Here is a 20,009-nt window from a genome sequence, read left to right on the forward strand (position 1 = left end):
CACCTCCGTTTGTACCTGGACGCATGTCTCTAAGTGACTAGGATTGATTTTACGCATATAATTTCTATCATCATCTTCCATCACATCACTTTGCAGGAGAAATAATTAATTTGCGTTATCCAAACATCCGCTGCCACTCACTGGTTATGTTGGAGAAATAATCAATGTAACTGTTCTCCGTGCATGGTGTATTTCAGAGAAATAGTTAACTTTCTATTATGCAACTATCCTGTACTCATTGCATTTATCTGAAGAAGTTACTGTTTTCATTGGGCTAAGTTGCTGTTGTATCGATCATAAGTTCTACTTCAGATAGGTTCTTCAGTTATTTTCCTTTGTGTGATGGTTAAATGGGTTCTGTTTTCTAGATAGATTTTGCACTGCCGCAAAATGGGAGTATTTTCTGAGAGTGTTGCCAGAGGTTCCGCCCCCACCTCCATATCTATGATGAATACAATGCAACTCATTAGCTGACAGGACGCTATCAATCAATAGTCCAGGTCATTTACATATAACATTGGTCATAAATAGTAAGTAGATAGATTCTGGCTAGGGGAGATGATGACCTATTATTTCTAGACTATTGATCCAGAAACTCAGTTTATGTTCTGGGGACCCGGGTTCGAATCCCACCATGGCAGATGGTGGAATTTAAATTCAATGAAATAAATTTGGAATTAAGAATCTACTGATGACCATGAAACCATTGTCAATTATCAGAAATACCCATCTGGTTTACTAATGTCCTTTAGGGAAGGAAATCTACCATCATACCTGGTTTGGCCTACATGTGACTCCAGAGCTGCAGCTGTGGTTGGCTCTCAACTGCCCTCTGAAATGGTCTAGTAAGCCACTCAATTCAAGGGCAGCAACACCCATGTCCCACAAATGAACAAAAAAAAATTCCAGTTGAAAGAGGACTGTTGACATTAATTTTCTTGATGCATCTCACATCTAACACAAGACTGTCACAAATTGTTGCAAATTAAACAAATGTTGTAAAAGACAGAAAAAAGTCATGTTTCTGATTTGAGACAGAAATTGACAGGTATTTGATTGACCCCAGGAATTTTAAGCAGTTGTAATTAATTTGGTTGGAATATGTAGATTACCAGAGAGAGCAGTCAGTCTCAAAGGTTCTTGGTTAGCAGTTAAGCATCATAACCTTGGATCAATGAGCATTGCCACAGGAGATCTGGAAGCTCATTTAAAATACATCAGCTTTTTAAACAAAGGTTTTAATCCAAATGATTTAAATGCCTTCAGTCAAATAGCAGATAAAGCAATTTCATACAGATGTTCAACAGTAACACTGACAAAACTCTGACATAGGATCATCTAACTCAAAATGTTAGCTTTCTCCTCTCTCCACAGATGTTGTCAGATCTGCTGAGATTTTACCAGCATTTTTAGTTTTTGTTTCCAATTCCAGCAGTAATTTGCTTTTATTTCAATAGTAACATGTTAGGTGTCAAATCTATTGGAGTGCAGTATATGGGAATTTTAAAAAATCTCCTCTCTTTTCATCTTGTCTACCCTTCTTTTCACTTTGCACAACAGACAGCTTTTGATACAGGTACATGGTTATAAACATGGGATTTACATTATCTGAGCAACTGGCTTACACACACAGGAACCAGAACACACCGACAGAATGGTGCAGCCAAAACATTAAAAGATTTTCACTGTTTGAGTACTGCATAGGATTAATAAGAAGCAAAAGATTACTCAGGGAATATAACAGGAGCAAATATTTTAATTGAGCTAAAGGTTACTTACTTTTCAGCACTACAGTGTAACAATTTTATCTCTCAAGGGCTCTAAATTAATTGGAATCTCATTACAACAAATTAACTGTTCTTCAGTTATATTGATTCATGGAAAGGGAAGTTGGTGGGAAAAAAATGATTGCCACAGAGTAGTGAGTAGTATAGAAATAATTTTCATAGTTTTCATTTGTCACAAAGGAAACTGGAACTTCTTACACAACGCACAACACGTTTATCTCTGTGAAATTGTTGGATGTGATTTTGAATATTTCTACCAATTTAGTGGGTTTTAAGCCCAATTACATAGCGCACTGACATAATGCACTGCTGGGTGTCAAGACAAAGGGTTGTAATTGTGGCTCCAGGGAATTCTGGACATTAGGCTAATTCCTAGCCAGATGGGGATGGGAGGGTGAATAACAGGTTTGTACAGCTGGGGAGAGAGCCAATGAATAGCCCAGGATTGCACAGCTCCCAACATTATCAGGTCTCTGACCAGGTTGCTTTGGTTGTTCACTCTGAGGAGTTTTGGGAAACATCATTGCTTTTTTTTGGGTATCTTTTGCCATTTAGACAATGTCAAAATGCTTGTACTGGCTGTCCAACATTATAAAAGATTAAGAGGTTTCTGGCAATGCACTGTTTCTATCTTCATACAGTTCTTCTGGCAAGAAAGGAGGGGCAAACAGGAGGAGGAAGGATGAAGCACAAATACTGGAGAAAAATAGGAGATGTGTTTGTGGGAATCCTTAGCCTCCATTCAATAATTATAATAAGTTTCAATGTAGTAAAACATGCCAAGGAGCTACATAGGATTGTTATCAGACACAATTAAACTCCTAACTATATAAAGCCACTGAAAACCATTGAAAGCCAATCATCCCCAGGGCCTGATAATCTAATCCCAGGGAACTAAAGGAAGTGGCCATGGAAATAGTGGATGCACTGGTTGTCATCTTCTAAAATTCTGTAAATTCTAGAACAGTCCAGGCAAAGTAGAGTGTGGCAAATGTTTAAGAATGCTATTTAAAAAAGGAGGGGGTGAAAATGGAATTACAGACTGGTTAGCCTAACATCAGTAATAAGGAAAACGCTGGAGTATGTTATAGCGGATGCAATAATAGGACATTTAAAAATATCAATGGGATTAGACAAAGTCAACGTGAATTTCTGAAAGGGGAATCACGTCTAACAAACCTACTTGAGTTTTTGGGGAAGTAACTAGTAGAATAAGTAAGGGTGAACCAATGTATTTGGATTTTCAGAAAGCTTTTGATAAAGGCCCACTAAAGTGTGCAAAATTAAATGTCATGAGATTGGGGGTAATATATTGGCATGGATTGTGAGTTGTTTAGCAGACAAGAAACTGCGAGTAGGAATAAATGGATCTTTTTGGGCATGGCAGAAGATGACATCGCCCTGTCTGATGAAGGCAAGCATGCTGTATGCCTTCTTGACTACCTTCTCCATCTGCATTGCCACTTTCAGTGACCTGTGTACCTGCACACCCAGATCCCTGGAACTTGAAGGTATCCTCATCATGACTCCTCCCAGGAACCTATGTTCAGGAGTTGAATTGAGCATCAGTCAGGTCCACGATTGCATTTGAACCCTTTTGAAGCTGACTGTTGAGAGTCCTCAAACAATGCTGATATCTGCGATGGCGGGTGGCCTCAGGCTGCTGCGAACCAGCTGCTGCCTGTCTGCTACTCCAGGCCCCCATCCGGTTTTCTGGATTGGCCGTGCCCCCGTGAGGGCGCTGGCGTCTGGCGGTATTCCGACTGACGAAGAGCAAGCAACTGGAACTGAAAAGATTATCATACAGCTGAAAATGTGTATCCCCGGATTGTGATGCTTGCTGTATTCTACACGACTTTGCAACGGAGACCATACGTGGACGAGAGGAAGGATGCTGATAACTTAGACAACGATGAGGAAGCTGGAAGGGCATTAGAACATTAAAAACAGGAAGAGGAATAATCCAGACAAGCCCTCGGGCCTGTTCCACCACTCACAAACATGGCTGATCTTCTACTTTAACTTCACTTTTTCACCTGCACCAAAGTCTTTTGGAAATTCCAATATCTGCCTGCAGCCAGAGCATTTCAGCCATGGTTCACTGAAGAACTCATCATGTTAACAATCTCTGCACCGCTGCATTAACAGTCATGTCCAACATCTCTTCCAGTCCATTCACCCTCAAATAATTAACATCTAGCTCAAGACCATTATTGATATTCACATCACCTAACATTGCAAGGATACCAACTGCTGCCAGAACACTGTCTGCACACAGTTTTCAGAATAGATTATCATTTTACTGCTAAATACAAAGACCTAAAATTAATTACCATCTTGGTGAGGGTCCCAGATGCTTTCTTATCCCATGCTCCCACGAGGTGCGCTCCTAGTGTCTACAGCACAGGAAGTGGAAGACTCATTGAGCCTTGTCATATCTTGAAATTCTGATGGGCACATATATCTAGGAGTTTGATTCTGAGAGGTCCCAACTTCGTACTGCATCAACTCAGCATTTGGGAGGGCAATCTGACACAGCTGCCTTTCTGGCATCATGTGGTCAATGATTGAAAATGATTGAAGGGGTTGCCAGGATCCTTACATGCTGTTGTCCCGAGAGATTGCAACATACCCATTGCTTAACTTCTTCAATATGCAGCACTCCCACCAATCTGCAGGATAACAGACTGTAGGAAAATCTGATTTAGGATTGTTTGCTGAGCTGAAACTTGCATTCCCACACTTATTAAAAGGAAAGTGGCCGACCACTTACTACTTCCCTCAGGGCCCAATTATTTATGCTGATCTTTGCTTGGTTTTGCATCGCTTTGACAATATTGGTGTAAATATCAGGGTACACACTTTGAGGAAATTTCAGGTCATGAATTGATAATCCAGCCATTTACAGGAGTAAGTTAATATACAGTCTATTATTGCACAGTAAAAACTGCAAGAAATTATTGGGATACACGTTAAAAATATGGAAAACATTTACAAGAATGACTTAATAAAGCTTTAACTTTCCTAGAAAATCTGAGTTTATCACTGAATCTTACCCGTCCATGTTCAAGAATCTTTGGCCGTTTCAGCGCTTTGTTAACTAACAATGGCTGCTGCACTCTGCCTTTTTCGTTTGGTCCAATAACTTGCATCTCTGGGTACACATTCTCCAGATACCATTTGAATGATTTACAATTGAGTCTTTTCCTCAACTGAACTCGCTCGCTGATATCACCATAATTCTGGACTCTCAGTTCAGGCCTCAGGGCAAAGTATTGTTCCTGGAATTTAAAAAGCTTCGTACAGTTAACATTGAAGATAATTAGATTTTTTTGAGCCTCAGAAATTGAAAAACCCTGACATTGATGGATGAAGAATACTAAAGATCTCTGGAGAAGGTAATGACAATTTATTATGGGACCAATTTTAAACAGTAACCATTCTGTGAGAAAAGGCTGTAAGCTTTAGATTGCAGGGTAGGAATTAAGGCTGCAATGATTGTTTATAACTCAACATGGATGTACGACATTCTTACTGTCCTATCTGAATTATTACTTAATGACAAATATAGCAGCAACCCATTTTTTTTGCTTCCTACAATAATATAAAACTCACCAAAATAATCAGCCAACTCTATGATGCTACTGGGGTGTCAATTTAGGAGATTTTGGTTTCTCCACTCGTATATTGTGCCCACTCTCAACAATTAATTCCACTGAGTTGGTAATGGGATTGATGACAAAATATGATTTTGCACCTCTAGGACTTGGCATCAAACCGAGCCCAGAACATACTGCAATATATCAGATTTGCAGCTTTAGCCTGAGCTACATTGTCCATTGGGACGGTGCTTTTTAAGGAGCATATGATGAGAATCCCATAAATGTTTCCATTGTGTAACTTGTTAAAAATGATACTTATCGATTTGGTGGACAACCAACACATTGACCATTGGCAGGCAGCAGGATCTTCTGGTCCTGCTGTTGACAACAGGGCTTCCCATTGAATGCACACCTCACCACCGGGACGCCCTCCAGGTGGGTGCGCTGTCAGTGGGACCAGAAAATCCCACCAGCATGAACTGCTGGAAAGTTCCTGGCATTCACTCTGCATACAATCTTCATAAGTTTCAGTCACGGAGGAGATGGAGCTGGTACATGCTTCACTGCTTTGAATTTAAATAATGACATGAGAGCCTAACCAAATTTAGGATTGAGAGGATGTGACCACGTGGCAACTCCCTACTTCGCTTCTCGTGAAGTACGAGACTTCACCACAACTAGCTAAATAATGTGACTTTAATCGTATCGCAAACTCCTTTTGCTATTTCCAGATAAACCGAAGCATGACATCTTGTCAATTAAAAATATATCCCAGTGAATTCCTCTCATTTGTAGGATGGGCTGTAATTTTAGTAGGTGACAGATATACTTTGTACTCATCCATCCAGACGTGTGTCAGGCGAAGAGAATTGTGTGCCATGGTATCCTGTCCTCCAGGTGAACCATACGGTCGGCGTTTACGGAAAATGTGCCCAACTCGGGAACATGGAATTATTTCCAACCGGCCACCACACATCCAAATCTGAATCAAAAATGCACAATGTTACCTGAACTGTACTCACGGCAAAAAAAAGGTGACAGTCAAGATTCTTCAATTTAGAAACATTTATAATTTTACAATGCCAGCCAAGATAATATTCTCTTTTTAAAACAGTGCCTGTTCATTCACTCTATGAGATCCTATAGTGAAACTGTCTAAATTTATGTAACTCAGTTCTCTAATTGACTAATAAAGAGTAACAAGCTGCAGTGGCCCAATTCAGCTGGCTAATAACGAACTGCAATTTCTCACATCGTGAGTTCCTGATCTCAGGAAACCCATCGAGAACAGCTGCCAGGCGGAGGTCAAGTGCCTCCTTATAGAGACAAATAGAAGATTCTGACTGCAACAGTGTCAGACATTTTCAAAAAACACCTCAGCAACTAGTTAGAGAATGACAGAAAGAAGAGAGAAACCTGGGTGTTTTTATTCAAGTTACCCACTATGGATTTCACATGATGGCTGTCAGTCTTTCAGTGCATTTTCCAACCAGTTCTGTATCCTGCTTCCCCACCCCATTAAATCTTCCATCAAACTTGACATTAATATGCCTTTCCAGTTCGTCAGTTAATATATCATCACAATAAAAGATGGAAATGACAGGCTTTTGAAGAAAGAAAAAGATTTGCATTTCTATAATGCCCTTCATGGCCTCAGGACATTCCAAGTGCTTACAGCTAATGAAGTACTTTTGAAATGCAGTCACTAGTATGAAAACAGGAAACATGGCAGCCAATTTGCGCTTAGCAAGCGCCCACAAACAGCAAAACCACAAACAGCCAGATAATCTGGTTTAATTGCTGTTGATTGAGGGCACTGTGGTTAGCACTGCTGCCTCACAGCGCCAGGGGCCTGGGTTCGATTCCCAGCTTCGGTCACCGTCTGTGTGAGTTTCCTCCGGGTGCTCCGGTTTCCTCCGAACGGGCGTCGGAGTATGGTGACTAGGGGATTTTCAAAGTAATTTCATTGCAGTGTAAATGTAAGCCTACTTGTGACTAATAAACAATCTTTAATATATTTTGGCCAGGTGATGGGAGAATTCCCCTGCTTTTCTTTGAAATAGCACCATGGGATCTTTTATGTTCAACTGAGGGGGCAGACAGGGCCTCAATTTAAAGTCGCATCTGAATATATCAAGGGGGCGGCCAGCACCCGACAACAAAATCAGCAGGCAAGGGGTGGAAGTTGGAAAAAAAATGAAACTAACTGAAGTAAATCACTTAAGTGTTCAGACTGGCTACAGCCGCATTTAATTAAAATTTCACATATACCTTTCTAAAATAATTAGTTAAGCCTAAAAAAACTGGCTTTGTAAAAATGGTGCTTGAATATATTTTAAATTGCAATTGCTGCTGTTTAACAATACAACTATGTTCCTGAAAATCTCTTACGAGTAAAAATCTAGACCTAGTTTATCTTACTGTCAGCTGAGTAATAAAATGAAAGTGAAGTGCAATCTGAGAAGCACTTATGAATCCAGCAATGAGACACATAATATAATCAAAAACAGTACGAAGAAAGAATTGGATATTGCAGAATGCAACTCCTGCTTGACATTTTTAGTACCTCAATTACTTTGGTACTGCAATTTTTAATTAAAAAGAGGAAGAAAAATGAAATATTTTGCACTTATTATTGCAAATTTGATATGTGCAACTGAATTTTGCTGCAGTTACTTTGGTATGCAGAGGGACAGTCACCTTATCAAGCTTTGTAGATCTTAGTCCTTCCAGTTTCTTCCAGTGTTGTACTTTACTGACTGTGGACCCGGGTTCGATTCCCGGCTTGGGTCACTGTGTGTGTGCAGTCTACATGTTCTCCTTATGTCTGCGTGAGTTTCCTCCGGGTGCTCCGACTTCCTCCCACAGTCAGTGTAACCGAACGGGTGCCGGAGTGTGCTGACAAGGGGGTTTTCACAATAACTTCATTGCAGTGTTAATGTAAGTCTACTTGTGACACCAATAAATAAACTTTAAAAACTACTGTTTTTCACAGTTGACTGAATAATTCATTGGAAATTACTTTTTAGTGTTAGTCTTTTAGTGTTTAGTTTTTACTTTTAGGCTTTTTAGTGTTTAGTAAGAACTTACCTGTTAGATTCATTTAAAAGCATTTTCGCGGGCTTTTTATGTTTGCCGCTTTAAGAATTCAAAGGGAGTGGATAGCAGGGATTTGTGGGTAAGCAGGCTTTAAACAGCGCCAGGTTTAAAAGGAGGCCTGGTGTAGACAGTGGGCAGCAGAGTGAGAGGGAAGCTGAGGGAGCTACTGGGGCTTAGGAACAAAGGGCTTTGGAGAAAAGGGCCAGGTAAGTTTGCACTGAAATCGTTGCTCAATATTACTACAGGGAATAATGGAGGAGCATGTGATGTGCTGTTTCTGTATGATGTGGGAGCTGCTGGACCCCAGGGTCCTTCACAGTGACCATGTCTGCAGTAAGTGCAGGTTGCTAGAGGAGCTCCAGCTCAAGGTAGATGAGCTGGCCTCTGAGCTACAGACACTGAGGCTCATCAGGGGGGAGGGAGGGTGCCATTGATAATGGGGTGCAAGGGACATCCACCCCCCCTAGACTGGCTAACACTAAGGGTCAGGAACAGGAGGGGGCTGCTGAGAGGAGGAAGGAGGGTGGGGACCGGAGGGAGGGTGGAGACCAAATGCCTCAGCCTCTCAATCTGCATAACAGGTTTGAGGTTCTTGCTTCCAGTGTGGACGAGAACAAGGGCTGTGAGGTTGGTGAGCAAACTGCACACGGTACAGTAATGCAGACACAGGACATAGGCAAAGGAAAGGTGAAAAGGAACGTAGTCGTAATTGGGGATAGTGTGGTTAAGGGTATTGACACTGTCCTTTGTCACAATGACAAAGTGCACAGAAGGGTGTGTTGTCTGCCTGGTGCTCGGGTCCAGGATGTCACATCTGGGCTGCAGAGGAACCTGGAGTGGGAGGGTGAGAATCCAGTCATTGTAGTACATGTGGGTGCCAACGACATAGGCAAAATGCGAACTGAGGATCTGGGGAGGGAGTATGAAAAGCTGGGAATGGAATTAAGAAGTAGAACCGACAAGGTCGTTATCTCTGGACTACTGCCTGAACTGTGTGCAGACGGGCGTAGGGTTGATAAGATTAAGGAAGTGAATGGGTGGCTCAGGGATTGGTGTGGGAGGAATGGGTTTGAATTTATGGGGCATTGGCACCAGTATTGGGGTAGGTGGGACCTGTTCAGGTGGGATGGGGTTGGTCTGAACCGTGCTGGGACCAGAGTCCTGGCGAATCATGTAGATAGGACTGTAGATAGGGCTTTAAACTAATTGGGGGGTGGGGGGGAGGGTGCGAGGGTAGGTGAAATGACAGGGTCGAAAAGTAAAGGAGACGGTACAGGTAAGGGAAGAGGCCAAGGATGTCCCAATAATAAAGGGAGTAGGGGGCGTGAAAAAGCTTGGTGGCATTCCGGCAAATAGGGTACAGGTGAAGGCTGGGATCAAGGCACTTTATCTGAATGCACGAAGCATTCAGAATAAAGTGAATGAGCTGGTGGCGCAGATCAGCACAAATGGATATGATCTGGTGGCCATTATGGAGACGTGGCTGCAAGGTGACAGGGACTGGGAGCTGAATGTACAGGGGTATCAAGTGTTTAGGAAGGATAGGCAGGAGGAAATGTTGGCAAATGTGAGGTTGTCCACTTTGATAGGAATAATGGTAGGAAGGACTATTACTTACGTGGCGAAAAACTGCAGCATGCGATGGTGCAGAGGGACCTCGGGGTCCTTGTGCATGAGTCGCAAAAACCCAGCCTGCAGGTGCAGCAGGTGGTCAGGAAGGCTAATGGGATGCTGGTCTTCATAGCGAGGGGGATTGAATATAAAAGTAGGGAGGTCTTGCCGCAACTGTACAGGGCACTGGTGAGGCCGCAGCTGGAGTACTGTGTACAGTTTTGGTCGCCGCACTTACGCAAGGATATTTTGGCCTTGGTGGGAGTGCAGAGGAGGTTTACTAGGCTGATTCCAGAGTTGAGGGGGTTGAACTATGAGGAGAGGCTGAATAAACTAGGCTTGTACTCGTTAGAGTTTAGAAGAATGAGGGGAGATCTCATTGAGACATATAAGATGATGAATGGGATGGATAGGATAGAGGTGGAGAGGCTCTTCCCGCTCAGAAAGGGCAGTAGGACTAGAGGGCACAGCCTCAAGATAAAGGGGGGGGGGTGGTTTAGAACGGAGTTGAGGAGGAACTTCTTCACTCAAAGGGTGGTGAATCTCTGGAATTCTCTGCCCGTTGAAGTGGTGGAGGCTGCCTCGCTAAATATATTTAAGACGCGGGTTGATAGGTTTTTGATAGGCAAGGGGATTAAGGGTTATGGGGAGAGGGCAGGAATGTGGAACTGAGACACGACAGATCAGCCATGATCTTATTGAATGGCGGGGCAGGCTCGAAGGGCTAGATGGCCTACTCCTACTCCTATTTCTTACATTCTTACTTTGCACTTGCAAAGTTAAGTTGGTAGATTCTTGAGCTGCAAATAATCAACGTTCCTCAAATTTTTGCAAGACCTGCTTATTACACTGTGCCGTCCCTCTAAGGTTGCTGTGCAGCTGCAAAAATCCATGTCTTAGTGGAAACACTGGTTTTGTGCAGACTTTTTGTTGCACTGCACAGTACATCCTGGATTGCAGTTCAGATGTGCAACCACTACCAATTATACACTTACATTCTGAATTTAAAATATTTTCTTTGTTTTATTGAATTGAAATTAACTGTGTAACAATAATTGACTTCAGTTTTATTGCACCTTTACCATAGTAAAATGTCCCAAGCGCTTCAAAGAAGCATTACAGATAAAATCTGACACCGAGCTGTACAAAAAGCTACCAGGACAGGTGACCGAAAACGTAGTCAAAGAGGTAGATTTTAAGGAGTGTCTTAAAGAGGGATGTAGAGAGTGAGGAGTAAGAGATTAAATTCAGGAAGCCCAGCTACTGGTAGATCTGATCATTTCCTAGACAATTTGGATAATGTACAAAAAAACCTGAGAGAGTTTGACAGGGTAGGTGCTGAAAAGTGCTTCTCCTTGATGGAGGTCCTAGGACTTGGGATCATAGTCTCAGGGTGAGGGGTCTGACGAAGTAGACTCAACAGACCAAAGAAATATGCTGATTTCTTCACTGGTAGTGCTGGGTGCTGCTAAGCCTCTTTTTGTATTCTGGTGTGACTTTAAGCTGAGATTAGGATCAAGATAAAGAGCGGTTTCTTCACTTAGTGGGGTCTATTTCTTTGGAAATTTCTGCCCCAGAGAGTGGTGAATGCCCAGTCCTTGAGTAATTTCAAAGTTGAGATTGTTAGACTTTTTGATCAATGATCTTATTGAATGATGCAGTAGGCTCAAGGGGCTATTTGGCCTACTTGTGTTCCTATTTCTTACCTTCTTACAACTCACCTCTCTCTGTCTGGAAAAGGTAGAAATTACTGTAACTGAATGGGTTAAAAGCATAAACAAAAAGATAGACAAAAAGGAAGGAGGAATTTGTAATAATCATAATCGCTGGGGAAAAAGTACTGGGAAAACTTATGGGGCTAAAGGCTGACAGTTCCTGTGGACCTGATGGTCTGCACCCAAGGGTCTTAAAGGAAATGGCTGCAGAGATAGTGAATGCATTGGTCATGATCTTCCAACATTCCTAAGAATCTGGAAAGATCCCAACAGATTAGAAAACTGCAAATATAAACCTCTGTTCAAGAGAGGAGCAGACTGAAAGCAGGAAACTATAGACCAGTTAGCTGGTCACTGGGAAAACGCTAGAATTAATTATTAAGGAGGTAGCATCAAGCTATTTGCATGCAATCAGGCACTCAGCATGGTTTTGTGAAAGGGAAATCATGTTTGACAGATTTATCAGATTTCTTTGAGGATGTAACAAGTAGGGTTTCAATGGTGGGGGAGTCCAGAACTAGGGGTCATAGTTTGAGGATAAGGGATAAACTTTTTGAACTTAAGTGAGGAGAAATTTCTTCACCCAGAGAGTGATCAATGTGTGGAATTCATTACCACAGAAAGTAGTTCAGGCCAAAACATTGTCTGATTTCAAGAAGAACTTAGATGCAGCTCTGGGGGCTAAAGGGGCCAAAGGATGTGGGGAGGGAAAGGAGTACCTGACTAATGAATTTGATGATTAGCAATGATCAAAATTAATGACGAAGTAGACTCAACAGACCAAATGCCTACTATTGCTTCTAGTTTCTATGTCTCTATAGGGTGGATAAAAGGGAACCAGTAGATGTAGTGTATCTGTATTCCCAAAAGGCATTCAAGAAGGCGCTATATAAAAGATTACTGCATAACGTAAGGGCATTGGAAATGATATATTGGACAGGGGGAATTGACTAACTTACTGGAAACAGAGTTGGGATAAATGGGTCATTGTTATCTTGGCAAGCTACAACTAGTGGAGTGCTGCATCGATCTATTGTAATGAGCTGGACAAAGGGACAGGCTGTACTATAGCCACATTTTTGATGATGATACAAAGATAGGTAGGAAGACAAATTGTGAGGAGATTACAAAGAGTCTGCAAAGGGATAGAGATAGTGTAAACTACTTAACTAAAATTTGGCAGATGGTGTATAATGAAAAGATGTGAGCTTATTTACTTTAGCAGGAAGAGTAGAAAAGCAGAAAATTGTTTAAATGAAGAGAGATTGCAGAATGCTGTAGCAGGATTTGAGTCTCCTTGATATGAAAAACAAAAGATTAGCATGCAGGTACAGCAAGTATTTAAGAAGACAAATAGAATGTTGGCCTTTTTTGCAAGAAGGATGGAATAACAAAGTAGAGAAGTCTGACTACAACTATACAGGGAATTGATGAGACCGACCTGGAGTACTGGCTACAATTTTTTTTCTCCTTACTTAAGGAGGGATACCCTTGCTTTGGAAGCAGCTCAGAGAAGATTCACTAGGCTTAGTCCTGAGGTGAAAATGAGGAAAGATTGAGCAGGTTGGACCTATACTCCTTGGAGCCAAGAAGAATGAGGTGATCTTTTCAAAACATGAAAGCTTCTGAGGAGGCTTGGGAAGGTAGAGACTAGGAGGATGCTCCCCCTCGAGTTCGCATTTAGAACAAGGAGGGTTTCTTATTTAAGGCAGAGATGAGAAGGAATTTCCTCTCTCAGAAAATTGTCAGTCTTTGGACTTATCTTCCATAGGCAGCAGCGAAGACTGAGTTATTGAATATATTCACAGATTTTTGATTGACAAGTAAGGCAAGGATTACGGGAGGTATGCAGGAAAGTGGTGTTTAGTCCGCAATCACACCAGATATGATCTTATTAAATTTGGCTCGAAAGGCTGAATGTTTTACTACTCCTATTTCTTACCATCTTAGGATAAAGATTATTACATTATTCCAGCAAAGGTCATTGATAAATTTATATGCAGATTTTCTTTTTGTTCTCTGTATTCTAATCTATTCCAGCTAATCCAGAATGCTAGAGCATTCAAACACCCACATTCTGATCTTGCCAAGCCCCAGTGAATTAACAATAAGATCCTTGTTACTCACAATCAAATATCTTAACCCACATTAACAATCTCCTCCAGTCATACCCAACATGCAGCCTCCACTCCTCCACCAGCTTGTCCCATAGAAACATAGGCATAGAAGCATAGAAGATAGGAGCAGGTAGAAACCACTTGGCCCTTCGAGTTTGCGCAGCCATTCATTATGGTCATGGCTTACAGCCAACTCAATAGTCTAATCCTGTTTCTTCCCCATAATCTTTGATCCCGTTCGTCCCAAGTGCTATATCCAGCTGCCTCTTGAATACATTCAATGTTTTGGTATCAACTACTTCAAAATTTTAAAGTTTATTTATTTATTCGACACAAGTAAGGCTTCCAATAACACTGCAATGAAGTTACTGTGAAATTCCCCCAGTCGCCACACTCTGGCACCTGTTCAGGTCAATGCACCTAACCAGCATACCTTTTAGACTGTAGGAGGAAACAGGAGCACCCGGAGGAAACCCACGCAGACATGGGGAGAAAATGCAAACTCCGCTCGGACACTGACCCAAATCGGAATCGAACCCAGGTTCCTGCTGCTGTGAGGCAGCAGTGCTGACCACTGTGTTTCCATGCAGGATGTAGTGTAGTTATCACCACTTCCTGTGGTAATGAATTCCAGAGGCTCACCACTCTTTGGGTAAAGAAATGTCTCCTCACCTCCATCCTAAATGGTCTACCCCGAATCCTCAGACTGTGACCCCTGGTTCTGGGCTCCCCCACCATTGGGAATATCCTCCCTGCATCTACCTCATTCAAATGCTTCCCCATGGTCCTCTCAGCCACTGTAAGTCTAGAATTTTGCTCCTCTAGGCTTCTTACCTTAAACTGCTCCATCTTTCCACTTCATCATTTGCTTTTAAAAGTTCCCCCAAAAATCCTGACACTGACCCTTCTTGCGGTTAAGTAAAAACATAAGAACATAAGAAATAGGAGCAGGAGTAGGCCATCTAGCCCTTTGAGCCTGCCCTGCCATTCAATAAGATCATGGCTGATCTGAAGTGGATTAGTTCCACTTTCCCGCTTTCTACCCATAATCCTTAATTCCCTTGTCTATCAGAAACCTATCGACTCGTGACTTAAATATATTTAGCGAGGTAGCCTCCACCACTTCAACGGGCAGAGAATTCCAGAGATTCACCACCCTTTGAGTGAAGAAGTTCCTCCTCAACTCTGATCTAAACTGCCCCCCCCCCTTATCTTGAGGCTGTGTCCTCTAGTCCTGCTATCCTTTCTAAGCGGGAAGAATCTCTCTACCTCTACCCTATCCATCCCCTTCATTATCTTATAAGTCTCTATAAGATCCCCCCTCATCCTTCTAAACTCCAACGAATACAGACCCAGTCTATTCAGTCTCTCTTCAGAGGCCAACTCTCTCATCTCCGGTATCAGCCTAGTGAACCTCCTCTGCACTCCCTCCAAGGCCAATATATCCTTCCGCAAGTGCGACGACCAAAACTGCGCACAGTACTCCAGCTGCAGCCTCACCAATACCCTGTACAGTTGCAGCAAGACCTCCCTACTTTTATACTCTATCCCCCTCGCGATAAAGGCCAACATTCCATTCACCTTCTTGATCACCTGCTGCACCTGCAGACTGGGTTTTGCGACTCGTGCACAAGGACCCCCAGGTCCCTCTGCACCGTAGCATGTTGCAGCTTTTCGCCTTTTAAATAATAATCCCGCCTACTATTATTTCTGCCAAAGTGGATAACCTCACACTTGCTAACATTATACTCCATCTGCCAGGTCCTCGCCCACTCACTCAGCCTATCCAGATCTCTCTGCAGGCTTTCCACACCCTCCACGCAATTTGCTTTTCCACTCATCTTCTTGTCATCAGCAAATTTTGTCACACTACACTCAGCCCCCTCCTCCAGATCATCCATATAAATGGTAAATAGCTGAGGCCCCAGCACCGATCCCTGCGGCACTCCACTAGTCACCAACTGCCAACCAGAATAGCACCCACTGACACCAACTCTTTGCCTCCTCTTAGACAGCCAATCCTCTATCCACGCTAACACCTTACCCCCAACTCCGTGCACCCTAATCTTCTGTAGCAACCTTTTGTGAGGCACCTTATCAAACGCCTTTTGGAAATCTAAAAACACGAAGTCCATCAGTTCCCCTCTGTCTACCGCACTAGTCATCATAATCCTCAGAGAAATCCAATAAATTTGTCAAACACGACTTCCCCTTAACGAATCCGTGCTGCGTCTGCTCGATCAAACCATTCTTTTCTAGGTGCCTTGCTATTTCATCTTTGATGACAGATTCTAGCATTTTACCAACTACAGACGTTAAACTAACCGGCCTATAATTCCCTGCTTTTTGTCTGCTATCTTTTTTATACAGCGGCGTAACATTAGCCGTTTTCCAATCTTCCAGCACTTCCCCGGAGTCCAGAGAATTTTGATAAATAATTACTAAGGCATCTGCTATCACCTCTGCCATTTCTTTCAGAACCTTGGGATGCATTCCATCCGGTCCTGGGGACTTGTCCACCTTCAGTCCCATTAGTTTATCAAGCACTACCTCTCTAGTGATAGTAATCGCATTTAGGCCCTCATCTCCTACCATCCTTCTATCTTTAATATCCAGCAAACTATTTGTGTCCTCCTCTGTGAAGACCAAGGCAAAAAACTTATTTAAAGCCTCAGCCATTTCCTCATCGCCCACCGCTAAATCCCCTCTCTCATCCTCCAAGGGTCCAACATTCACTCTAGCCAGCCTCTTCTTCTTTATATATTTGTAAAAACTTTTACTGTCATTTTTTATATTTAGAGCTAGATTAGCTTCATACTCTATCTTTCCTTTCTTTACCACCTTCTTAGTCATTCTTTGTTGATTTTTAAATCTTTCTCAATCTTCTAATCGCCCACTACTTTTAGCGGTTCTACCTGTAAATCCTTTTCTTCTAGACATTTCTTTCATTATTTCTGCACTTTAAATGATTCAGATGTTTTGAAGTTGGAACTTTTTCCACAGGGATCTTGAAATACTTATTACATGGGTCAAATGGGATATTTCTGTGCTATATAAGCTAACCAGCGCACAATGGGGTTTATGCCCCACTACAGCCTCCTCCTATCTTTCCTTATCTAAATCTATCATCATAACCCTCTCTCTTCTCCCTCATACGAGCGTCTAGCTTCCCCTTAAATGCATCTATCTATACTTTTCACCTCAGCCACCCTGTGTGGTAGCAAGTTCCATATCCATAAACATAAAGTACTTGAAATTTGCAGTGAATCCCCGCACAATCATTTAAAACCTTTAGTAGCTGGCAACTGTCCTCCTCACTTCGACTGACTGCCAATCATCAAACAAGTGCACAAGTGACACTTAATTAAGCAGGCCTAACCTAAAAGAGGTGACGTAGGGCTATTTCTGACTTTCCAGCCGTTGGAGGGAGGGAATTGTGGTGGGGAGGGGGTTTCCAGGGTCGGACCCCAGTCACATACTTAAAACACCACACCAGGCTATCATTTAAGAACAGGTTAAATAAGTAGTTGAATGAAAGAGGAATCAAACAGTTATAGGTGGGAACGTTTCACACTTGTGGCTCATTCCCTCCATCCGGTGAACTGGCAGCTTGTTTCCATATTGTAATTTGTAGGTAATTCTGTGTGGGTTCATTTTTAATTAAGAAAAGGGTAAATTTACACAACTCAAACAACATTACCCTGAATGAAATTTCCAGATTTTCTCCTCCCCAAATATCCATACCACTGTCGTACTGCCCAAGCTCGTTGAAGTAATTTCTGTTCATTGCAAATAGTCCTCCTGCCATTGTAGGTGACCTGATGAGAAGACGGAAGAATAAAAGAAGAAACGCTTGGTTAATGGAACAATAAACCACTGCTGCAGATCTGACCAAAATCACTTAGGTGCTTTATATGTTGTGTCTTCCCATATGGCAAAATCGATGATGTGCTTTAAAACATGTTTCCCTCCCATTCTCAAGGTTATGAGGAGAAAGATGAATGTTGGAGATGGAATTCACAATGTTAAAATAATGAAGAGAACTATTACCATAAATGTGACAAAAATGCGGGGTCTTTACTAAGTGTTAGCTATCCAAAGGCAGCTAGAAGACAAATCCCTGCAGCAAAATTATTTTGGTCCAATGTATTTTCAGCTATATTCTGGAGATAGAAATCATTCAAACTTAAATTATGTGCATGATTGATTTAGTTTGCAGGTGCTTGATGGTTCAATCTGATTCAAAAACTAGTACGTCCCAATATCTCTTTAAACTTCTGTTCAAATCATGAGCAGGTTAGAAAGTCCCATGAGGGAGAACAGTCTTAAATCTAAGAGAAGCAAGCAGTCAATATCGGTCAATCTGATATTTCTTAGAGAGAGGAAACACTCTTCTGTGCATTTTAAAGTTGTTTACATAGGTTGACTTAGCTATTAAAATTCTTTTTATTATTTTGGCATGTTGTTCGCTGTAAATATATCGCTATATTCGGCAACTGATTTTTATGTTCTGAGTTATCTTTGATCCTCGATTGCTTCGAAAGAACAGAGCTACATCCCATGAAGACATAAATCCAATATCTAAAATAATCACTCGACTGTGTTTCCCAGGGCACATTATGGAAAGATACCCTTGATTCCCCAAACAAAGAGGAAGATCGTGCAAAGTATGGAGATTTAACCATGAGAGAAATCTCAAAGACAAGAATGAAATAATCAAGGGCAAAAAAGTTAGAAAAGCATAACAATCAATCATAGTCATAGCACCATAGGCTTCTGCCCATCATTCCTTTGCAAACTCCACACTGAGGAAATCTCTAATCCCATTTCCTGTTTTTCTCTTCCTACAAATTGCCAAACATCCATGATTCATGTGCACAGCAAGAATTTCCAAGATAGTGTCTACACAGTTGAGTTCAAAGATGAAAATCAGCATGGCTTCCAGCATCCCCCACCCCCCTCCACCCATCTTTAACTGTTGCTTCTAAGCAAATTTAAAAATCCCTGCACACAGTGTGTAGGAATTCTTGCTGAGATCAGCAATTTCCATCCACAGCTTGCAGAAGCATTCAACTGCTTAGAACAGCAGAAACACAAGAGTAGGAGCCAAGAGATTTTGAGAATGGATAGGAGAGAATGCAGAAGTGTGCACTTTGACAGAGAGAGCTGTAACAGAATGAACTGATGGGAAAAAGGGAGAAGGAAAGGACCAGCATATTCCAGGGAGTAGGAAAGACTACTAGGCATTCATTCATTCAATTTTGGAACAGACATAAAATGAATTATAACAATGGTTTATTGATGAAAGCAAATTATGGGGCATGGTGGACTGAGAGAAAGAGTTGTAAGAGATTACAAGTGGACAGATAAACTAAAGGGGTTGGCAGAGAAGTGGCAGTTGCAGTTCAACAAGGAGAAATTAAAGACGTACAAGTTGAGAACGAAACTATAGTCTAAATTGAAAATGTTTTAACATAGTAAAGGAACACTCATTTAGGGGTGTGAAGTGCATAGATTTTCGAGATGAGAGGACTAATTTCCTGGGGAAAGACCCAAGGGTTAGATGAGAATTTTTTTCTTTACACAGTGAGTTACTATGATCTGGAATTCCTTACAGGATGGTCGAAGCAGTTTCAATATTATTTTTCAAAATGGAATTGGATATACTTGAAAAAGAAAGCTTTGCAGGGCTTTGGGGGAACAAAGAACAAGAATGAGTGGGCTTAATTGGACAGATTTTTCAAACCGCTGGCACAGGCATGATTGGACAATTGTCCTCCTTATGTGGTGTAAGACACTATATCACGCTCACAAAGGTGGTCATCAGAATTCTTGATTTTACACTTCAAGACACTGAATGTAAAAGCATGAAAACAATGTTCTATTTGATGAGACAAAGACTTTTGGAAGTACTGTTGAATGATGTCTGGGTCCCTATTATAGGGAGGATAAAAGGGTGCAGCAAAGTTCACTGGAACAATATCAAGAAGAAATAACTATAGTTTTGAAGAAAGACTTCACAGAATAAATATGGTTAACTGGATGAGAGAGGTTAAAGGACGACTGAAATGGAAAATT

General features: G+C 41.8%; 1 protein-coding gene across 4 annotated transcripts in view; it reads right to left on the reverse strand.

Annotated features, from left to right (window-relative positions):
• galnt11 (UDP-N-acetyl-alpha-D-galactosamine:polypeptide N-acetylgalactosaminyltransferase 11 (GalNAc-T11)) overlaps positions 1-20,009 on the reverse strand; it is a 103,362-nt gene that overhangs the window by 16,917 nt on the left and 66,436 nt on the right. For 3 of the 4 annotated variants that reach the window (XM_080213076.1, XM_080213085.1, XM_080213093.1), the window contains exons 7-9: positions 17,632-17,749; positions 6,219-6,371; positions 4,844-5,083 (exon numbers count right to left, since the gene is read on the reverse strand). In XM_080213076.1, the coding sequence (XP_080069202.1) occupies positions 4,844-5,083; positions 6,219-6,371; positions 17,632-17,749 (511 nt within the window). The remainder of the gene's footprint in view (positions 1-4,843; positions 5,084-6,218; positions 6,372-17,631; positions 17,750-20,009) is intronic. The other variant, XM_080213102.1, reaches the window with a different exon arrangement.

Source organism: Carcharhinus amblyrhynchos, chromosome 2 (assembly GCF_965287045.1).
Source record: "Carcharhinus amblyrhynchos chromosome 2, sCarAmb.v2.hapA, whole genome shotgun sequence".
NCBI classification, from domain to species: domain Eukaryota; kingdom Metazoa; phylum Chordata; class Chondrichthyes; order Carcharhiniformes; family Carcharhinidae; genus Carcharhinus; species Carcharhinus amblyrhynchos.